Raw genomic sequence first — 24,793 nt, forward strand, 5'->3', positions numbered from 1 at the left:
AATTTAAGAAGCACTACATAGGTTAGGTAACTTTTCCCAGGACTGTTATAGGCCCTTGATCAGTAGAACAGAGACCTGTGGAGTGTGCAGGACAGAGCTAGGGAATTTCGTGTAGAATTGTAAAGTATTTTGAGACCAAAAACCACTTATTGTCCATGCTGGAAGTTCTTGTCCAAACTGAGGGTCCATATCCATGAGGGTTTCTTGTCCATACGGGATGTTCCACTCCATATGACGCCAGCAGGCTACTATCGAATCAGAACATGATAATGTTTAAAGACCAGAGAGCTGTATCAAGCATTGTAAACCTATGTATTTGTAACTGCTTTGTCTGTGTGTCAATATAATATATAATCTAAGATAATCTAAAAAATAATCCAGGTCTTCCCTTCGGTCAGTCACATTCACGCATCTCGGCCCCATTATTTGCTACAATCGGGTTACAAATACATACAATATAAATTATATTGATGAGAACAAAATTTGGCAGATGTGTTGATCAGTTGCTAATTGCCAAACATAACAATAATCAATTCTAAAATACCTTGGTACCGTAAAGTCAACTTTTAAATGGAAAATGCATAAGCCTCGTTCTGAGAGTGGAGTGTTTTGGACACGCAACCAAGATGCTCTACCAAAGTTCCCTCGGGTTGCACTAAAATGTGGAAACCATGCACACAGCTCACTTCAGAAGTTTGAGGCTCTCAAAACACTGCTTCAAACACAAATCAGCCAAGGAAGCATCAACCACCCTAAGTTTTTTAATGAGCACTACACATATTTGCTGAGAAAAACGCTCCAAATAGCCCATTTGCGCGGATTTTAGCATCACTTGAGCGAGCCGATGCGGACTTCCTATACGCGCTGCCGTAACATGATGTAAACAACGGCGCTACCGGCGCTCCGGGCAGGCGATGGATGGAATTTGCCAAATTCGCACATATTCAAGTTATTTTCGTGGCCTATCTTTTTAAGTTTGAGGTATTTTAGAATAGAAATTGAACCCTCGGCTTCGGACCTTGGTTGAGTTACCAAGACACTCTCGGGTGGAGCTAAAATTTCGTCCATATCGGCTCGGGTTTGGACTGTATTTTAGCTCCACCCTCGAGTGTCTTGGTAACTTAACCAAGGTCCTCCGCCTCGGGTTCAATTCCTTAAACCACAATTGCTCACAAGCTGCATGCACCCTCATTTCTTTGCAATTTGTTATAAAAATCCTTAATTAGGTTGTAATCAATGGCAACATATACTGCAAATGGTTTCTTATGAGGTGACTCAAAAATTGATGTACGCATCAAAATGTTTGTAAGGTTTAGGCCACATTGCGTGTTCAACAATATTGGAACGGTATATACCTCACACCACTTTGCGCTTATATGTGTGCCAAAACAAGCTCATCGATGGGAAAATGAACCGTTTTCTAATCTAAATAAACTAGAAACTGGGCTTCAAAATCGCAAAACTATCGAATATCCCATTAAATAACAGTTATACTAGATTAAAATAATGTTTGTAGACATAAAATTGGATTTCTAAACATGTGAACATCTAACCACAAAAAACGAGACGTTTTGCATGTTTTTTTTCTCGTTTTTTATCGCGAACACGAAATTAAACCTGCTATAAAACTAGTTGTAATCAGTCAAAATTAATAAGATATGAATATCCCATTAGATGACAACAAATGGAACCATGTGATACCCTTACATGGTCCATTAAGCACCGACAACATACTAAACTGCTGACCACAAACATATGTGATGATGTAGAGTAAAAAAAGGCATTTCGAAAATTATTCTCAAACTAGTGCCATCACTTCTCCTAAAAAAAGGTCGAAAAGCATAATGCGAATCATATCGTTTTTCATATAGATGTTCTCTTTGACATCATTTCTTAATAGTTTTATAGAGATCAGTGACTTTAAAGCAGGCGTTTGCTTTAAAACGGGGTGTTTGTAACGGCCATGTTTAGCTGATGGAAAAATAGTTCAAAGTCCAGTTGTGCGGAATTGGCTTGGGTGTACCACGTGACCCGAGAGAACTCTGTCCCAACGCTCGTCTTCGGAAAAGGGCGGCGGCTTTGATCTTGAAAACATACGGTCCCTAGTAGCCTGACTCTTTATTTGAAAGACTCTGATAGAATTTAGGTTATTATCTTAAGGGGCCTCAGCTGTTGCTTTGTCGTTTGATTTGACGAAAACTAAGGGAACTATTTCAGCAATATTGTTGAATAGATATATATTTTATGCCACCATCACTCCTCTTTAAATCATGAGCTTGCAATAGGGTGACATTACACAAATGAAGTTGTGTGCCTGACTATAGAAACCAATTCCTGGGTTGAAAGGCCTATATCACACATTTCAAACACATGTTAAAGTCGTAGAATTGAATGAATGGATGATGTGCCAAAAAGTAACCTCAAACAGATCAGTGGGATTGATGTACAACATGTTTCTTGTTAGTCTTGGATTCTGTTAACTTTGAGGTACCCTTACTAGACCTCGATCTTCATGATCCTTTGCGAGATAAAAACCCTGACACTCGCATGTACAAATGGCATAACTCTAGGAATCAACTTAGTCGTCTTGATTACTTCCTCATATCAGACAGCATAAAGCATAAAGTAAATGTTTGCATCAAACCTGGCTATAGATCTGACCATCATCGAATTTACTTTAAATTTATCAAACCAACAAAAAGGCCCAGGACTGTGGAGATTTAACAATTCATTACTAAAGTACCACATGGACACGAACAAATTGATAGAGCCAGAGTTCTCATTTTCACAATTTTTTTCATTACATTCTTCATTACCAAAGGATGGAGAATACACAACGAAAATTAAAAAGGTCATAAACGACGATGCAGTACCAAACAATCACTTAAGCGATCAACTTGCCTTCGAATTTTTAAAGACCAAAATGAGGGGAAAAACTAATAGCATACTCAACGGCTAAACAAAGAGAACAGGAAAAACAGGATGAATTATTGGACAAAATAATTGACATATTACATTGAAGAAGTATAATGCTAACCCTATTGCAGAAAACTTAAATAAATTTACAAGTACAAAACGAACTGAAGATACCAAGATAATGAAACGGCCAGTGGCCATTGCGCTCACCGTATAGATATTTGGTGCTTTGGAATTCATCCTGGTTAAGAATCATTGTACATGTATAGTATATAGGTCAAACCAAAGTCGGTATGACATGTGATGTATCGTTGCTTGGAGTAAGTACCATAAGAATATCATCGAAAAAAAGTCATTAATAAACGAGATATTGCACTTTTTACATATTTTAGTTTTGGCCTCCTAGTGGCCAAGTTTAGTACCAGATCAGATCGAAATTCGGTGTCCGAGATTACATGGCGTAGGAGCCATGTGTACTAAATTTCAAGTTCTTAGCTTTAGTGGTTAAGAAACGTACCATAAATACACTCAAACGACCGATTTACGCCATTTGACTTCTGTGACCTTGAAAATCGGGTCAAATCAAAAAACTCATACGATTTGTGATGTATCCTTGCTAGAAGAGCCTACCATAAAATGTTATTGAAAACGAATAACTAATAAGCGAGATATCACACTTTTTAGGTTTCCACTTTTGGCCCACTGGTGGCCAAGTCGAGAATCAGACCGGACTGAAATTCAGAGTCAGAGGTCACCTGACCTAGGGGGTCGTTTGTACACACGCGCCGTCATTAGTTGTGCTGTCACCTGATCAAGGATCACGGATCACAGTAACACTGAGCGCCCGTGACTGCGCCACTCATTGTTAAAATTTATATCTTTATTACGCATCTGTTTGACACAAATACGATTCAAGATGTTATGAGAAGACTATCAGGACATCCCTAAAATGTTTTTATTATCGAAACATAGCAAGAAGGCTTTTCAAGTCAGGTTTACAAGCAGCGCACTGTACACACTGAATCAGTGTACGGACGATCAAACTCTGGCAGAGGGACCATGTGAGAAACTCAACGGGATTATGTAATTTTCGACATTACGGACCGAAGACCGGAGGTTGGAACTTCTCCCTACTCCTTCCAAATATTCGCACAAAAATAAAATCAATCGCAAAGGCCGTTCTCGTGTGGAAACCGAAAATGTTGAGCGTCCCCTAGTGGCATAACCAAAAATCGTAACACGCCGAATATCGAAAGGAACCTTCCTCTTACCGACACCAGTATCAAAACCATCAAGTGATGAAATCAATTAGATGATCATCAGGATACTCATCAGGATATCGAGTATCGGTCATTGAAATGGGCCGTTGAACTATCTCATTTGGTATACTTCTCAGTAACTGATGTACCGTCCTACCAGAAAGTAAATGTCCACCGTTTTAAAAAAAAAATCACATAGATGAAATAAGATATTTGATGCAGTTTTCAGCAAAGTATGGTATATTTAGTTGGGGTCATGTATCTGTTGTCTTTGGATGCACCTAATTTCATCCCTTCATTAGTTACAAGCATTTCAAAAAAGGTCCAAAAATAACTTTTTTTAGTTCATGAGCCTTTTCAAAAACTTACATGAGCCCATGAACTGTGCTTTCTGACCATCATTTTTTGGCACTTCCAATTCCATAGAGTGTGTTTGATAGTCATGACAAATGAACATTTTTGCTTAGGAGTTTAATGTTATTTTGTTAATCCCTTTATAACCTTTGATAAAGACCCCCAAACTTCATGTATGAGCTGAGTTGGCCATAATGACCCTGACTGACTGTATTGCTGACTATGAGTGATGTTCTCAAAGGTCACCAGCTGTCTGAAAAAAAACAATCACCTGTAGCGAGCTATACTAATCTTTAAAATGAAAGCAAAAAAACCCCTTTAATGCATCATAGTTCACCCATACATTGTGAAAAAGAACGAAAATGAAATTTAAAAAAAAAGTTACTTTTTGGACATTTTTTAAATTGCCTGTTACATAATGAAGATTACAGGATTAGCTCGGTCCTCATTCCTTACAATGAAGATTCTTTTATGTTTCTTTAGTTCAGATCCTCTTCGGTCACCTCGGTCACAATTGAGTACATCACACTGTGGTGTACTACCCTGACATGCGATAATTTAGCAGCATTCAGTTACACTGTACAAAATTGTGAAACCAAAGGCTTATAGTATATTATAAGTATAGGTGAGACATCTGGTGGCAGGTTGTGCAGATGATAAATGTTTGTTTTGCCACACCGCATGGATAGGTTGGTTGAGATTTTTTTCAGTTCTGTTGTGCACAATATTGTGTACCATGTGACTGATTCTTCAGGGGTACTTTTTTGGATATTTTAAAACTTTTATTTTGTGAGCCTATTTTGAAGTAAAAACGGGCTGCCACAAATAGCGGGAATTCGTGCGGCTCGACGATTTGTGGAAATTGTCTTTTAAACCATTACGACCCAAGGAACGAAGTGGACAGTGCGAGTTTGACTTCAGAAGTGATTTTATTGCTCACAAACTAACACACCCAAAGGAACAAGTTACACAATGATATTATGACCTAATACACGGTAGAAGGCACATTACAATAATCTTGGTCATTTACTAACACCAATTGGCCAACATGGCAAAAGACCCATGCTAGTTTCCACACGATTAGCCAATGGGAATTGCTGTAACGAAACTGTAAGGGCATTTTCTGTCACCGAATCAGAATGCTCGAGGTATACCGCTTTGGCATACATAAAAGCGTAGTTGATATTGGTGCACTTCATTTGTACACTGCAATTCTGCCATGGTCCATATGGTATATGTACGCACTGCGTTGTATCGTTAGTTGACCTACATGTGAATAAACAACAAACAACGATTAAATGCAAAAATCGTTGTACTATAAGATCTCAGGTTACATAAGCTAACTCAGAATACGACAACTTTAAACTTTATTTGTGCTTATTAGCGAAAATTAATCTCAAAATGTTAATCTGACTACAGCACCCCTTCCAACCAGTTGATAAACGGCACCGCATTCACCCGCCAATTCGTTGTGGTCAACGGTACGAGGAAACCTCCAGAAAGCTCACCACTTGTCGCAGTGTTTAAGGTAAGGAACAAGGCCGGTCAACTGCGTCCGGAGTGTAACAATTATACACCGGGAGGAGTCGTCTTCTCCTATCGTGGCTTCGAACAATAAGAAAAATGGGAAAGCAAAAGCGTAATTTGCAAGGCATCAGCCCCCCAAATCTCAGCGAAACAATACTGCCTTCACTGCCCTCAATGGTAGGTGATAAAGTATGGAATTAGTGAAACCTTGGAAACACTGATAAACCTTGGAAACACTCCTTAAAATGCATAAAAACATGAAATAATGCCATTCGAACCTAACGTGGTTACGAATCAACATTTGGAGCTTATTCTTACATGATCAGATCGGAATTTTATGGTAATTTAGAAATCTGTCGCATATCCGATTCAATAGTCTATATTTTAGAACAACCCAGTTGTACCTCGCCTCCAGTGTACAGTACTGATCTCCCAAATATGGGAAGACACGCCCACCACACACCCATAATATGGACCAATACCATCCATGCAATGTAATTCAGGTTATCGCATCCGATCCGTGCGTACAGACAGCGTACAGACAGCGTACAGGTCATGAGGTGCATCATCAACCATGCTGCCATGGCCATGGCCATGTCTTGCTTTTCGATCAGACGAGTTGCTTGGGAAGTTGGGGGCCTGTCATGCATTATGCATGGATAAGGTTGACGACTATGTCTAGGCCTAATTGTCTATGATTGACTGATATTTTATAACAAACGATGAATAAAAGAAGCCTAGTCATGTATGTTTATTACCGAAGTTTGCGGATGAAAATTTCCTTCGCCGTGAGCGATTTCTTACATCTTCCAGTACGCACCGAGGGATGCAGAGATCTTTGTGACGTCACCAGTTCTAAGCGGTTTTTTTTATTCACGTGTGTGTTTGTCCTATGATCTCGTGCATCTAGTACCGAGCATAATACTTTATCGTCTATGGAATACAAAACAATCATAAAAACTAATTTCTGCTTCCATTGAAGAGAAATAAAATATTCTAACGACCACAGCGCATTGCCAATTGGTGACGTCATCCTCCACATTAAAAATGTTGGCTTCTGAACTAACTGGCAAATTGCTATCAATAAAGTCAGCTGGGCGAGACTGTCAGTTGGGAGGGTTTAAATCGTGGAAGGAACGCACCCGATTTCCCGCGCTATTTGCACAGTGATTCCATGGTTTACATTGAATATTACAAGGTTTATCAGTGTTTCCAAGGTTTCACTAATTCCATACTTTATCAACTACCGCCCTCAATGACCCTGTTTACCAGGTGAGATCGAAATCATGTCGCAGAATTCCTCCGGTTTCGGGAGCGGGGAAAGAAATTCGCACGCTAGAATTCATTGACCCTTTGAGGGCGATGATTAACGAAAAACGTGTTTTTGTTATACCTAATAGTAAGAACAAAATTTAAAAATCGTTAAAAATTTCAGAAGTATAATGTGCCAATGAAAACAGGAGAAGAATAAACATATCCAAGTAAAACGCCGCCCATTTTTGCAACACAGAATCTTACAAAATCTTGTGTCGCATTTACATGCACGTGTACATGGAACTGAATATTATAAGTTCTTTAATAACTACGATGATATCAAGCTTCTAATAATTTTTCATGCACCATCTTTGTAAGATTCGTGTATGATCGTGTATCGTCGAATGCACATGTGCATGTTCATGAAACTGTAACTACGAATCTTTAAAAAATCAACACGATTTTTTACCTGGGCAGTAAAAAGCGGCAGATTTGTGCTTAGATTTTTCAGAAAGTTAGTTATTCTCTTCAAAGCAAATGAAAACAGCTACTTAAATGTCAGTAGTCAAACATGCTGGTCATCAGAATATTAGTTAAAACTAATAGCTTTAATTTATTTATGAATTAGCGTTTTTTTTCCTGCAAATATGATGTTAGTCAATGCAATAGCATTATTCAAAACAAATAGGAACTTTTCATTCCCAACGAACCGTACCTTTACTGTTGTAACAACCAACTCTTTATCGGCCTAAAATTAAGAAAAAAAGCATATAACCCACTTATCATGATCATGACGATGATGTCCATTTTTCTGGGTAGCTTTGACTGACGTACCGCTAAATTTTATGCGTAGTGCAAACATTTACAGAGGATATACATTTTCTACTTCAAATACATGAGAATCAAGACCGTTGTAATTGCCAAATGACTAAATGAGCTAGTCATTACTTTCGCGTAAAGGTAGACTGAGCAGTCGTCTGGATTGATTGAAGTCAATCACCCGAAAGAATTAATTCCCCAGCTTTTGGGAGAATCTTATCCGAGTATTCAAGGCAGGCCCTCCCACTTACCGAGCAGTGGTGCCTGGTAGAGGCCTGCGAAAATGCCTGTGTTCGCCGAAATGTGCCCTCACTGGGGGATATGGCAAGCCAAAGCGGAATTTATTCAGGACCGATTTTTTACATCAGGACTAAAATTTACGCCAGAATCACGCTATAAATTGCCAAACTGTACAAAAATTTATCTCAGGACAAAGATTTTACAACATCAGGTAAAATATTCCTATCCATGTGTTTTTTTCCCTTCAGAATAATTTATTTTCACGTTTTAAAAAAAAATTGTCAGTACGAAAAATACGGCAGGACTTTTTTTTCCTTCAGAATTTTTTCGACGTCAGGACGTTTTGCGGACAGAACGAAAAATTCTCGCAGAATTCACGTGACTCCTGGCAGAAATCACGGGTAGCTACCCTACTTAAGTTTTTGCAATACTTAAGTGCGCTAGGTGACTTGAGGTTCTTTGTGAATCGACTTAAGCAAAAACTTAGGAAATTCTTAGACTTAAGTCATCAAAACGCACTTAAGATTCTTTCTGAAACCGGACCCTGGCGTCGAAAAAATTCTGAAGGAAAAAAAGTCCTGCCGTATTTTTCGTCCTGAAAATTTCTTTTAAAACGTGAAAATAAATTATTCTGAAGGGAAAAAAACACATGGATAGGAATATTTTACCTGGTGTTGTAAAATCTTTGTCCTGAGATGAATTCTTGTACAATTTCGCAATTTGTAGCGTGATTATGGCGTAAAAATTCAGTCCTGATGTAAAAAATTTGACCTGAATAAATTCCGCTTTGGCATGCCATAGGGGGATACCCTAAACTAAGAGCCAGGAGCCAAGAGCCACGATCACCTTTTTTTACAGGACAGATAGGCGTACGTACTCGTCATTTTTTTACGGCCCGAATGACAAACACGCGTGACTGTTCAGAGTGTATGAAGTGCAGGTACAATGTACACCGTATTGTACAGACGGCGTAACGAGAGTACGATGAAAAGTCCAGGCTGCAGACAACCCCTATCCAGGCGGCGATGTCTTAAAACGTCATAAACGGTTACAAAAAAACTTTATTCACAAGCACTTCTGGGCCTCGGGCTCCCACAAATGATAATTATATTCATTTGCTTATATTTTCCTTTTGATCGTGGTCTTCCTGGCGGCACTTAGCTCTTAAATAGAGTATTGGCTCTTGGCTCTTAGTTTAGGGTGTCCCCCCCCCACTGATAAATTTTACCAAAATAACATGTGTCCATCTGCTGGTAACTGGGGCACCGGACATCATAAGGCTGAGATTCCATCATTGCCCAACCATAGAGCTCCAGGAATGGGACTGCACATCCCGGAATGGAAACCATACATTCAAGCAATGGTGGACGAAAAACATTTTGAGAAGGGTTTTTGCTTGCATATAACTTGCACACTGGTCTCAGGGAACGTTACTCGCCAAACTAGTCCATCAAGCAAGGCATTTCTTACTAAGCTATATGATAATGCAAATTATTTTACATATCTGTATCTAAGAAAACGGGAATTTCAATAGTATTGTCGGCTTCCAAAATTTGAATCGAGAGTATTCAAGTGGGACGAACAGCGAAATTAAGCATGTAAAATGCTGTTCAATGACAATTTATGATGCCTCTTTTTTGAAGTTACTCCCTGGTGTAGGCGGTAACACTCATGGCGAAAGGTACCATGCACAGTCATGGGTTCGAGTCCATCCTGGGCCGCACTCTCTTTTTATTTTTGAATTAATCGAATGTACATGTTATGTTTTACGTTTCCCCCAAAATCAGATCTTAGGTGTGGATCATTGATACATATAGACTTTATTCGTAACAAGTACACTTGAAATATTGTAGAAAAGCATTTTCACATTCGTCCAATGATTTGAAAAAGCTATTGATTGTTTTAATCAAAGACGCATGCATCCACCACTGTCATGTCTGTAGACTCACTGTCATGTCTGTAGTCTGTAGAGAGTATGAACTCTCAGCTGTGATCATGACTCGGCGCAGTTGAGGGAAAAAATGTTTTGGGCATGCGCCAAAGAACTCCCATATACATTTAGTATTCTCACTAGGGGATACGGCTCCCGCTCATCGAGAAAGTTCGTATTAAGTTTCACTACAACACTACTCTTGTCCAGACAACATTTCGACGTACTCAAGTTTTTTTTCCGTCCGACAGTTGATTGATGAAGAAACTTGACCGAAAATCTTTTTTTCTCAGTAACCCGTCACTGCCACCCTTTAGAATGTTTTAGATTATATCATTTAATATGATGTTTGCATTTAAAATGTCTTTCAGTAGAATATTGATAGGCAAATTTGACCTCGCTTTGAAAGAGGTTAATCCTCATGCATGCATTCACTTTCGTACTTTTTGCGCAGATCAACGTACACCGATAAGTGTAGATCTGCGTACACTTTTGTTACTCCAGATTCTGAAAGCGATACATCATAAACTAGGTGCCGAACGAACAAACTTGAGCGATATCGCGATGGTAGGTGATAAAGCTTGGAACCAGTGAAACCTTGAAACCAGTGATAAACCTTGGAATCAGTCCTAAAAATGCATAAAAACATGAAATAATGCCATTTGAACCTAAGGTGGTTACGAATCAATATTTGGAGCTTATTTTTACATGATCAGATCGGAATTTGACGGTAGTTTAGAAATCAGTCGCATATCCGATTCAATAATCTATGATTTAGAACAACCCAGTCATACCTCGCCTCCAGTGTACATTACTGATCTCCCAAATATAGGCATGCACGTCACGACACGCCCATCACACACCCATAATATGGACCAATCAGCGCTCCGCTTACTACGCCACCACACGGGGCCTATTTGAACTACGGAGTGGTGTGATCATACAGGGTGATACAGAGAAGATTGACTACATCATGCAGTACCGGCTGGCACTTATCCGTAGAAACGTAGATGAAGGTTTATTACCGAAGGTTTTAGCCGGGTTTGGGGATGAAAAATGTGAATAAATTCCTTCGCTGTGAGCGATTTCGTACATATTCATGTACACATCGAGGGATGTAGAGATATTTTCGTAATGTATTGTAACCAGTTCTAAGCGGACACATTTTTTATTGATTCCCGTGTGCATGTTTGTCATATCTACTGAGCTTTATCAGAGCATTATATATACAAATGATTCTTCTAAAAAAAACGTTTTATTTTAGTATATGGAATACAAAACAATCACAAAAGCTTACTTTTGCTTTCACCGAAGAGCAATAATTAGATATTTGCAATAGCGGCCCGTCATGAATATAAGTTTATTTTTTAACTACAACAACATATTTCCAATGCATTCAATGATGACGTCTGGAACTACTGGCAAATTGCTATCAATAAAGTCAGCTGGGACGAGATTGGCAGTTGGGAGGGTATAAATCGTGGAAGGAACGCGCCCGATTTCACGCGGTACTTGCACAGTGATTCCACGGTTTAGTACTGACTATTCCAAGGTTTATCACTGGTTACATGGTTTCACTGATTCCAAGCTTTATCAACTACCATATCGCGATCCTTGCGTAAACCAGACTCAATCGGAAAGTCATAGATACATGTAATTGCTACGCGCTGTGTAAATCGTGTACGTTGACCACCGTGATAAGGAACGTTCGTACAGAAAAGAAATGAGTGTTTGTAAGAGTATTTATGTAACAGGTGTCCACTAACTGGCACGTGTGCGAATCCAATTGTGAGTCGTGGTCTATCACACAGTCGGGGACCATTTAATAAGTGATTGGTCAGTTTGGAATACTGGTGGGTGATTCCAAGAGGAAAATGTGATAAAAACACATTTCCATTGGTAATTATTTCAGCAGATCAAGAGAGTTAAAGCAGTGTATTCTGTTCAACCATGAAAATGGTCTCACGGTGTGTGGTCACTGATATGCACTCTCTAATATATAGGCAGAGAAAAAAATCAAAAGATGCAGAACAAACGAACTTGAGCAATACCGCGATCCTTGCGTTCACAAGATTCAATCGGAAATTCATGGATCATTGCTACGCACTGTGTAAATCGTGTACCTTGACCACCGTGATAAGGAACATTCGTCAAAGAGGAAAATGTGATAAAAACACATTTCCATTAGTTATCATTGCAGTAGATCATGCTAGAATGACTTCTGAACAATGGAGACAAATAGCGAAATAAACCCAAAGAAAGCTGGTTGATGAAAAAAATGATTAGGGGGTTGACTAACAAATTACATCGCAGCATCATTACATCATAATACATGTCGGCAAATTTAGCCCCGTCTTATAGCCTAGGAATTTATTTACACATCAGTAGTACCCGGGCAATTTGCGACACTGTGGTTTTCGAGAAAATTGAGGAAAACTTGTGCCCATAAACTTTTGACCATGACTGTGTTTCTATATACGAGTCGGAATTTCTTTTGGATACGTGTTTTCCAACCAGATTGACTGACTGATGATTAATGATAATGATAATGATGATGATTAATGATAATAATAATTATAATGACAATGATAATGATAACGACAGTGCTAGTGCTAGTGCTAATGCTAATGCTAATGCTAATGATAATGATAAAAATGATAATAGTGAGTTCTTATATAACGCTTTTTACTGTACTATCTACTGTCGCAAAGTGCTTTACGATCGCAAACGTTATTACCCAGCTTATCCAGAAACCTTTCTGCAGAACCAATTCAAGGGCAGCCACAATCAAGCTCACAAGGACATTTCAGGCTAATTGAGAGTTACAAAGTGTCACCTACCGGGCATCGAACCCGGGACCTACCGATCACAAGGCCGACGCTCAACAGTTGTGCCACCCCTTGAATTTGTGTTTTCCGTCGATTTTTCTCGTTGAAATCTATCATTATCGGTCTTGTTATTGTTCATAGCGTAACTCTACATGTATGCAGGTTGGTCTCACTTCAGACTTATTTCGTATAAATAGCTGGGTTTTTGAGAAAGGGTGTTTTTGTGGTCATATTTCGTCCGTTTAGGGCGAGGTCTGTTTACCCGATAACTGCTTTTAAAATCAAATAAAATGTTTTTAATGTAATAGTCGGCTTTGTATTGCAGTATGTTTTTTTTTTCATGTGGTTCACCAGTAAACTATTCTTCTGAACGTATTTGATGCTTTTTTCAATTTTGTTTCAGCTCTTCGATAGTAAAAAACGCGTTATTCTTTATTTTCAGTCCTGGCGCGATAGACCTGCCCCGCCAAGTGAGTGAACGCCGAGATCCGATCACCCCGCTATTTCGACGTCATATCCATATTTCTACTTTTAGGGAGTTTTAGGACGTATTTGGCACTTTTATTTCGATTGTCCACGTGCTTGTATTGTACTAGGCCTAGTATCGATTTTTTTCACGTCGAGGGTGTGAGAGCCGGCGTATAGCATTTCATCTAATACGTCATCCCCGCAAATAGCGGAGTAGGTTTATTTGTTGATTGGGAAAGGATTTTTTTCTCATTTATTTTCCATACTTCTAACTTGTATCTTTTTTCTTTCAGGTTCTTTCTCATCAGAGCACACACACGAACATGGTTGTACATTGTATTTCGTCAGTATGGTTGGACATGGCCTACGTGTAACTGTATGTGTACCCACACTCATGATCCAGCACTTCCGGTGTCCTGACAGACTGACGGCAGCGCCACTGTTTAGTCGTAGACAATTATGTTTCTGGCAGACTTCTGAAGGGTGTTTCGGGTGTTTGCATTTCTCTTGACCAACGAGCCACAGCACGGTGGTCGAGGTAAATGCAACTGACACATAATAAAGTAATTTAAACACTAATTTAAACATGGACGCTTCTGTTTTTGTTCATGCTGTTCAGCTTTAACCATCCGCTACAGCTCTCAGGCTGTTAATGTTAAATGGGACAGCTATCTTTCCCCATAATTCAATGTTAGCAATGGTGTTAAACAAAGTGGGATGTTATCTCCCATTCTGTTTAATATCTATATTGATGTGTTACTAGACATGTTCCGTGCAAGAAGACCAGGGTGTCATATTGGTGACCAGGTCTGTGGAGCCTTAGCTTATGCCAACGATATCATCATTCTAGTTCCTTCATTACTCTCACTTAACATGTTGCTCCGTAGAGCCTCGGGATACTCTATCGATTATTTTATATCTTTTAATGAGAGCAAATGTAAGGTTTTTGTGTTTGGATTACATAAATATGAAAGCATTGAGATTCTTTTTAATAATTCATTACTGCATGCAGCTCCCCGGGATGTGAACCTTGGGATTCCCTTGGGACAAGACATCACGAGACAATAATTGAAGTCGCAGTCAATGACCTTTACAGAAGGACCAATGTTATGTTGTCATTTTTTAGATATGCTAGTGTCTCTGTAAAGTATTCTCTATTCAAAACCTATTGTATGCCTCCATACTCTTGCAGATTTGGGACATATCTAAACAACAATTTGCTGATTCCCTCTCAGTGGGATAGAGAAAGTGTATACGAAAAATCTTAGATATCCCTCAGAGAACGCAAAATGACTTAATTCCATTTACAATAATGTATGCCTTGAATCATTGTGAAGAAACTAATCTTTCACCACCATGATCCAGGCCCAGTTTATACGCTAACAATAGCGTTTGAAGGGAACTGAAACCGCCAAGCCAGTTCGTATGACCTCGTTTTCATTTCCCGCGTATCGGGTGATCAGAACGAGGCATGAATGAAACATGGCGCCTGGCTGTCAATCATTGAGTGACGCCACTACTATGGAATTTACTACGAAAACTCATGAATGAAAGATCGCATGACTCACGTGATTCTCACATGATTCTCAATAATTTCAAATTGACCTGCGCATGCTCGGGCACTGGGGGCGGAGCTACAAAGCTGAACTCGAATAGGAAGTTGGAAGTTTGACTTTCTCGGGCGGTAAAAGTCGAAAAGTTGAATAAATCGCTCGGCGGTTCCAGTTCCCTTTAAGATATTGCGATTCACCCATACGCACTTGCGGTTGAAGACGTAACCTTATTTTAGAGGTACCGTAGGAGTTACTCCGCATAGTGATGTAACGATCTCTAGGCCTATAACTTGAACTAAATTCAAATTTTTGAGACTTGTTCCGAATCTGATAAAGGACTCGTTGGAAAGTTCTTGCATGTGGTTTTATTGGTTTTGAACCACTGTTGCAGGCCACCGTGCTTGGCTATGGTAACTGATGAGGATACTGATGGTGTCGAAGACGGCGAAGATGAAAATGGTGTGGATGGTGACGGTATTGATCCGCCGATGGAGGGGCCACCAAGACGACATCTGAATGTTTATTCGGTGGCCCAGAAGATTCGGTATCTGGATGACTACATCCAGGCCCACCTTTTAGGTCACGCTTACGCCCAGACACTTACAGAGTGTGCGCGGAGATATCGAATTCATCGACGAAGCTTTCGAGACTGGTTAGTGAATGAGGATTATATCAGGAACTCGTGACAATAAATGTAATGTAAAATGGGATAATTGTAGCCCCTTTTTCACCTATAATTTTGGTTACGCAAGAGATTTCCAGGCAGATTCACTTAAACCGGCCTGCATCTTGTAGTGGCACCCCTTCCAATTGCACAGCCTGCAATTTAGGGCACTTAATCAAAAACAATGCCTCTGAGAGACAATACAAGACTCGAGGTCAGGGGCTACAAATACCCCATGGCCTTGGGGGAATTTGTAGCCCCTTATTAAAATTTAAAATTGCATGTTTTTTTATGTATGAGAAAAATATTTTTACAGGTTTATGGACTTTATTGGTAATAAAGCTTTCAATATTATTCCATCTAAGTTGCCGACGATATTTTGCTGGTATCAAACGAAATTCATTGAATACATTAAGTGGTTTTTGATGCAATCACTTACCAACAATTTAAACAATATCGTTGCAAATCAGACCGATTTTAAACTGGTGTAAAAAGACAAAATTATATTTCTCACCTCTGTTGTACATTAGACCTTGTGTCAGACAACAGCTTGTGATATTCTGAATTGACTGACTGTCGTGCGCCGTGAATAAATGTAGTTTCAGTTATGGGTCATGTATCAACCCCAACTATAGCTGGCACCACTTAATGGTAATGCAATGTACCATGAGAAATGCTGCTATCTAGTCAATGGTATGGCTTTAACTAGAGACACCAGTAAGTTTGAAAAAATTAACATTATTTCGAAATAATTTTAGATAAACTAGAATGAAACGTTAAATGTGTCATTGCTTGTACATAAAGGGTTAACATTGCGTCTAAATCGGAGAGATTTATGATCAAATAAAATATAATTCGGGTAAAAGAATTAAAAAAACCTAGCATTTTCATGTTTTATGACAGGATATATTGAGCTTTTTATAGGGGCTACAAATACCCTGAACCAACGGGCTACAAATACCCTGAGGATACCTTGGTCAGAAAAGTGTCTCTGAAAAAGTGATTATGCCGCATACAACATTCTCTACACTCAATTCTGATCACCTGAAACCAAGTTTCAAATACATGTATATCAATGCTCTGCAAGAGTGGATCAGAAAGTTCGATCCCAACGTTTTTTTTTGCATGTATCTGATTTGTTTACTTCTTATAGTCAAAGCTCTTACATAACACGATGCATAATCCAAAAATATTTATGCTGTGATACTCAAGAGTCACCTCTTTCATATCCATGCTTGGGTTGGCTGAATAATTCCATGGTTAATTCTGATCACCTGAAACCAAGTTTCAAATACATGTATACCAATGCTCTGCAAGAGTGGATCAGAAAGTTCGATCCCAACGTTTTTTTACATGTATCTGATTTGTTTACTTCTTATAGTCAAAGTTCTTACATAACATGATGCATAATCCAAAACTATTTATGATGTGATACTCAAGAGTCACCTCTTTCATATCCATGCTTGGGTTGGCTGAATAATTCCATGATTACCAGAATATGAATCAAAAACATTGCCAGGGGCTACAATTAGACCGGGGCTACAAATACCCCATTTTACCTTACATGTGCAACGGCTCAGGAACAGCAAATACTGAACACATTATGAGCGGTAATTACTTACCCATCAATACTTTACATGAAACAAGTCATCAAAATACTGATCGGACATACGCTTCACACAAGTCTCAGTCAATTATCGGTACTATTGAGTCATTATTATCCTGTTACTATCGTGCAGGAATAGTTAGACCAATTATGATCAAATTACGTCATTAATCCCAGTCGAAAGGTAATCAATGCCCCGTCTCGAACCCGCTATTGTTAGAGTAAAAATTGACAACTTCGCTGGACTGGAAATTTTCAAATGAGGCCTGGGTCAGACGGCGAGCTATGCGTGGACAACTGCTTATACAAAATAATGATACTTATATGGAAGAGTGTCCAGAGTATTTTCTGCTCAATCCACTGTACAATGGGATACTCAACCAAAAGCCTCCCGAAAGTGGTGGGTCTTCAGAAGAACCTTGAAAGAGTTCAGTCGCTTGGCTAGAGCATTGCAGAATCGTAGGGCCGTAATCCGAATTCAGGAAGGCCAGACTGATGGCAAAACTGATCTTCAGCCTGGGAGTACGCGGCACCAGACCAGACAAGATCGTTCACGAAGTCACGTATGATATGTGCTACGTTTATAACAAGAAGCAAAACAGTGGACCAAAGGTAAAGAAGGAAACACACATTTTACACATGCAGCGGTTCAGCATTTATAGAAGACACATGTACATTATAAACATCGCGGGACAAACATACCATCCCAGTAAGAAAGAAGGCCGAAACCGCCCCAAGTGCGAAACCGAACGCGATGCAGAGATATCCACAGTATACACCTTTCCAGAAATGGGGCGCTGAGTGTCCGAAATAGTGATGTCGTAAGAGGAAACTAGGCCTTATGGTGGAGGGACAAAGGTGATAGTCATGGTTGACCAACACACTTGAATGCCTTTAATGACGGACAAGGGGGAAAACGTTAGTTCCAATGCAAGCCACCAATTTCAGGAAGCATGTATAGTACACTTCGAGTGAATGCTTCCTGAGATGTAATCTGGGCTGGGTTGTTCAGCTTTAATGGAGTTGTTAAAATCTGGATAATGTGAAAATATTTAATCGGATTAACTGAAAGAGATAACTCTGACGTTTACGTTCAGTATTCTTAAGAACACTAAATATAACCGTTAGCGATAACATAAATGTTGTGCTTTTGAACAACTGAACCCTGAAATCAGAATTCAAAATGTCCGGACGCTTACGTACCAACACATCTAATTAACTGACTTCATGACTGTATCACCAAGGGTCTCACGTAAAACATCGGTGTGCAAAGATAGTTGACGAAATAATTTGCAGCTCTAAAATTAATGAACGCCAACATATTTCTCTAATTCTTCGGTTTATTTCTGAAATCTGGATAAAAAAGTATTTGTTTGTTTTATGCTGCGCCTTAACAAAGTGAATCAACCGACATCATCAAGACAGCTTGCCCGACTTACCAGTATGGAGGTTACTTCCAGTGTTCTGTTGATTCCCATCTTTCCACCTCGCGTCATGGTTTCAAATGGTCCTGTGTAATTCAAACCACCTATTGGATTCCAATAACCAACCTGACGAAACAAAAATAACGGAATAAGTTATCACCTGTTACCATTTGGCCAAAGGATAAAGGTTGGGGGGTGAGTTATTCATTTTTTATGAATTAAGCAGGCTCAGCTGCTAATCCAAGTAGGGAGGGGTTTACAACTGGCAAACTACATTCTCAAAACTAAGTATGGATTAAGGAAGAATGTCCAACTAGCTATTGGTTGGATAGACGAGCACCTAGTTCTGATTTTGATATAGGGGGCTTCTGTAATTTAATTAGCACTTATTCATTAACCGTTGAAATTATCGGAATGCTTTTGCCTGAATTATTTTGTTGCAACCACGTACTAAATATTCCCCGCAAACAAAATGTGTTAATCAGGCTAATCAAATGTTATATTTGAAAAATTAAATGAAACGGCCAGGGGGCATTGTGCTCATCGCATTGATATTTGGTGGTTAGGAATTCACCCTGGTTAAGAAACATGCTACATGTATAGTATATAAGTCAAACCAAAGTCGGTATGACATGTGCTGTATCCTTGCCTGGAGTACCTAACATAAAAATATCATCGACAACAATTCACAACTTACAGGCATGTGTTACTGTTGTTAGGAATTTTTGGGAAATACTTCCGTGTCCTGCGTCTGCCTCTAGGCAGATTGTCTATGCCTTTATGTTGTATAATTTCCTGATCAGTTTTTGGTCATATAGTTCTTTTGGTGTACAAGTTTAGTATTTAACCGTATAACGGTTGAGCTTTCAACTTCATGTAATCATAAGCGAAAACTGCAATTAATTTGCGTATTTTCGGTGTGTATACGGTGTTTTCTTCTTGGTTTCGCAATAAAACAGCCGTTGAATTATTATGGCATTTCTTTTCGTTTTATTTTAGCTTATTGAGTACTAGCAAATTACCCTTGGGGCAGGCATGTTGAGATGGGATAGTTCAAGAACAACAAATTATTTGCCTACACCACAATTATTATAGATCAAGCATGGGACTCCTCCCCAGGACATGCTGGAGGAGAAGAGTGTACCTTGAGGAGTGTTGAATTATGGGCGGTGTTAATTGAATAGTGTGATTTAATTGATTATGATGCAGTGATGTATATAGGATCCCATGTAAGACATGGTCAGCAGCCCCCCCCCCCCCCACACCATCTCAACCACAACTCAGTTTATGTCAGCAAAACAGTGATGTAGGAAAAGTTTGCCCTCTTGTCACATTACTCCCCCCCCCCCCCCGTCCACTACAAGATACAGGACGAAGGCCTAAATGTATCATGTATACCACCAAGTAATCGGGCTGTTTGTTTGTGATACATAACCACAGGTCCTTTCATATAGCAGCAGCCCCCCCCCCCCCAAAAAAAAAACGAATGGGGAGTAACCGGTGAAGATCCCTTTAGACACCATCCCCTCCCTCCAGTCCGGACAGGTGGATAGCCCTTTTGCCCCCCCCCCCCCCACCCCAGACTGGTGAAGAACCCTTTTGATGCCTCCCACCGGCCCCAGACTGGTGGAGAGCCCTTCTGAGGCACCACCCCCAGACTGTTGAAGAACCCTTTTGACACCACCCCACTCCCTCTTGACTAGTGGAGAGTCCCGACACCATCCCGCTACCGCCATCCAGACCGGTGGACAGCCTTTTTAGACACCATCCCCAACCCCCAGACTGGTGGAGAGTTCTCTTAACACCATTCCTCTCCGTTAGTATGGAGTGTCCCGGCCGACGCGTGGCCAGTCTCCAGAAGGAGTGTGACAAAAAGCATAATTGTAAAGATGACGTATGACTGGTGATACTGAAAAAGACTCACATGGTTTCATATAAAATACCACAAACCACGTCCTTTGGGTGATGATGTCATAGGAATCAAAAATATATTGGGGCAAGTCCTGACGACTGTATAAGGCTACCATAAGACACCTGGGGCCAATTCCATAAAAGCATTCTAACTTAGTATGTTACTAGGCCTTAGCAAGATTACAAATGCTTAGTTGGTTGCTTGTTAGCAAGCAACTTAATCGTATTCCCTAAAACCATTCTATGAACCATTCTTACTAGTTGCTTGCTAAGCATTGGCTGGAATGGTGTGTTCATTACGAAACCACAAAACCACATTGGTCAATTTCATTTCACAATAGGGAAAGGGTTAAATACAGGACATGGCGTTAGGCCTAAGCATTTGGTGTGTATTCAGAATGGGGCTGTAGAGCAGACGCTTCAAAATGGCAACTGCAAAAGTTGTTCAAGCTGGAAAGAGGCAAAGGAAGCCTAACTACGCGGCCCAGGAAAACCTTTTTCTTGCTGAGTGCTACGAAGAGTTTAAGAATATCATAGACGCACCACACAGGGATGCCAATATCAACGCGAAGAAGAACAAAGCATGGGACAATATCTGTGCACAACACAAGGCAAGATTCCCGCATATTGAACGTTCTAAGGATAATCTGAAATTGAAGCTTTCCAAACTGAAGATGGAATCTCGAGAGAAGCTTCTGGAGAAAAAGAAATCACGCAACAAGACAGGGGGTGGAAAACCCACAACTGAGCCCAACCCAGCCCAGCAGAAAATCCTAGATCTATGTGAAGAAACCCCTGGGTTCAAGGGGCTGAAGGGTGTTGAGACTCCTGCTACAGTGTCGGCATCCCAAGACCAATTATCATCCGATGCAGGTAAGTCAGGACTACCTTTGTTTACAGATGGCTGGAAGAAACACACACTGCAAGAACACTACAGAATAACACAGTTTTTAAAGTTACATACCATTTAATATAACTGACAAATTTGCGATCATACAGTATACTGTTGAACAGTTATAATGTTGGAAATATTTCTGTCACCTTTCATTGAAAAAGTTCTTGTTTCAGATTCCGACAATGATGGCGACCATTCGAATGAAACTGCAGAACCGGCTGAGGAAGCGACATCAAGTGCAACCACAAGCCGTACCGGAACTCCGTCGTCAAGCACGATTCCAAGGAAATACGCCTCATTCGATGATTTAGTTCACATTGAGAAAAAAAATGAACTTCTCAAACGAAAAAATCTTAAATTGAAAAGAAAGAAACTTAAGTTACAGATTCGACTTTTGCAGCATAAAGTAAATGAAGTGAACTCGCCCAAAGACGATGGTCAAGTATTCTTTCACCTGTGAGCCATACTCGGCAACGGCAACTTACTCCACAACAACTACTATTTACATGTATAGGTGATATTTTGACAAGGCATGGGAGTAAGTTCTCAAAATAAAGAGTGACCATACTAGCATATCCTCTGCATCTTCTTGTTTATTAATAATAATAATAATGTTGGGATTTATATAGCGCAGTATCCAGGCTGTTCTCCCGCTCGAAGCGCTTTACATTATTACCCAGTCTCTCCTGAAACCTTTCAGGGGAACTCAAGGAGCAACTCATACAGCGTTCACTTGATCCTTTCAGACCGGTACCCATTTATACTCCTGTTCGAATCTGTTCTGTATCAATAAGGCACGTGCTCGGTGTCCATTTGCTTGAATGTCCAGTATATTCCTCCAGATCAGGTTGTCGACACCCAGGTTCAATATCATCAACCTGAGGCTCGTTTCTGTCCACTGCGATATTGTGCAGCACAGCTGTTGCTGCAATTACTTTGCAGGTATCCTCTGGATTTCTCAAACGACTTTCAAGGTGTAAGGTATGGAACCTACGTTTCCACCTGCCAATCGTTTGTTCAACCAAAACCCTAGTACGCTTTTGAGCTGAATTGTAACGCCGCTCAGAAGCTGTGTGCGGATTCAGAAGTGGTGTCATAAGCCAGCTTCGGCACGGATATTCGCTATCACCAAGGATGAACCCACCAATAGCACCACTCTCCATGAGATCCCAAATCTGACTTGTCCTCAATATTCTGCTATCGTGTGCTCCTCCAGGTCATCTTGCCACGATGTTGATGAATTTCCTCTTGTGATCACATATGACTTGCACATTAATTGAATGATATCCTTTTCTGTTGATATAGTCGATATCGTTCTCATGTGGAGAACACATCCAAACATGAGTTCCGTCCACGCAGCCTATCACTTCTGGAAAGTGTACACGTCTCATCCTATAGAATCCATCCTTGATTTGGGCTATATTTCGTGCATCAGGGAATTTCACATAGTCACCTATCTTCTCTGCGAGAGAATCCGTCACACGATGAATAGCACGCCAAGCAGTTTGCGGAGATACTTGTAGAGGATCCCCAACAACATATTGGAAGGTGCCAGTTGCATAATATTGAAGTACTATCAACACCTGCTGAGATGGGAGTAGGGCGAAGTTTCTCCTTGTAGGATGTTCAATATCCGGGGCAACAATGTCCGTTATCAACATTATCCCCTCCCTCGAGAATCGATACCTCTTAACAAGTTCTGCATCACCAAAAATGTCCAAAGGGTTTCGACGATCACGGAAAACGCGTTCTCTTCGCATTGCTCTACGCAATTCAGCAAGTTCCAGGATCCGTCTCGCCATCCTTACCCTTCGAAGTCCAGAGGTGAAATGACTTTAGAAATGTGCTAAGGATTTAGAAGTACCCAAGACCTATTCTAGAAATAGTAAGCAACTAGGAACTTTGCTAAGCTTAGAACGGTTTTATGGAATAGAATTAGCATGAAACTAGAGCTGGAATGAAGTTTAGCAACCAACTAGGCCTAGAATGCTTTTATGGAATTGGCCCCAGGATTCCAAGAAAGAACCCCATTGCAATCTCACAGGAATTCCCTTGATAATGTCATTCCAACAGGAAATCCCATTACATCTGAAAATAGATTGGAGCAACCACACGGATAAAATGACTCCAAAATCATCCATTCACTCCAGTTATATTAGTTTTTTGGGGGGCTACAAACCCAGATTAATACTCAACAAATATATGTTGACCCTCAGTGGTACAGTACATGAGCCCAGACTCTCAAAGAGTGTGCGCAAGAAACAGTGTTCTCGCATATAATATAGATTGAGAAAAGGAGAATAAGATGGTATGCTGTATCATTGGGAAAATAGGCTGGCACAATTCATCTTTCTCCCCAATACTCAATACTGTAAGCTAACGCACAAGCAGGGTGCCCTGCGAAATCGGGCAGATCGACAGTGCTCCCAGCAGTGAGTGAGCGGACTCATCTGTCACTTTCTTGTCTGTTTGGCAGAAGTTCAAGGCGGCGAAGGGGCGACGTGGATGTTAGAAAATTTGTTGTAGTGCGAAGACGGAACTACTGGCCTAACAACATGGACGTTTTGTTCCCCGGGCCCTAATTTATCCCCCAAGACATATAGTAGTATCCTTTTTCCAATTTGAATTGAGTAACACAGGAGCGTTGCGGGTCTCAACTTGGATTAACCATGTCCCCCCCCCCCACCCTCTCCCTTCCAATGCAGTTTGATTTGAGTTTGCATATTTCTTGATCCCATTCATCTTACTTCCCGATACCTGCCAGTGATACTGTAAGCCCGCGCACAAATAGGATGCACTGTGGAATCGGGCTGCAACAGGGACCAATTGCATACAGGCCACGTATTATATCAATATAGGGCCTTCAATCTTACCATTTCCCCCGATAATGTGGACTTTTAAAATTGTCCTTTTAATTACAACATCGGCATAATGAAATCGTAAGATACCCAATAGCGAGATCCGCATGACCTCCTATGCGGATAATAGGAACACACAGCTGTCGTGCTAATTCTAGCTGTAAAAAGATGTTTGTCTTGTTTAGTACACGAATTAGTATATTGGGGAACTGTCTGATGTGGAAGTATTCGATTTCAAAACACTTCTTGAGGGGGCAAAGTGTAGTCGATATAGAGTAGCACCAGTG

General features: G+C 40.2%; 1 protein-coding gene across 9 annotated transcripts in view; it reads right to left on the minus strand.

The window, feature by feature from the left end:
• The window catches only part of LOC135487615 (glutamate receptor ionotropic, kainate 2-like), a 223,255-nt gene that overhangs the window by 44,636 nt on the left and 153,826 nt on the right, over positions 1 to 24,793 (minus strand). For 6 of the 9 annotated variants that reach the window (XR_010446880.1, XR_010446879.1, XM_064771577.1 and 3 more), the window contains 2 exons: positions 18,858 to 18,968; positions 8,026 to 8,058 (listed from right to left, as the gene is read on the minus strand). Coding sequence is in view for 7 of the 9 variants with exons in the window: in XM_064771577.1 (XP_064627647.1) it covers positions 8,026 to 8,058; positions 18,858 to 18,968 (144 nt within the window). In the remaining 2 variants the exon portion in view is untranslated. The remainder of the gene's footprint in view (positions 1 to 8,025; positions 8,059 to 18,857; positions 18,969 to 24,793) is intronic. The other 3 variants (XM_064771576.1, XM_064771575.1, XM_064771578.1) reach the window with 1 other exon arrangement.

This window comes from Lineus longissimus, chromosome 5 (assembly GCF_910592395.1).
Source record: "Lineus longissimus chromosome 5, tnLinLong1.2, whole genome shotgun sequence".
NCBI lineage: Eukaryota > Metazoa > Nemertea > Pilidiophora > Heteronemertea > Lineidae > Lineus > Lineus longissimus.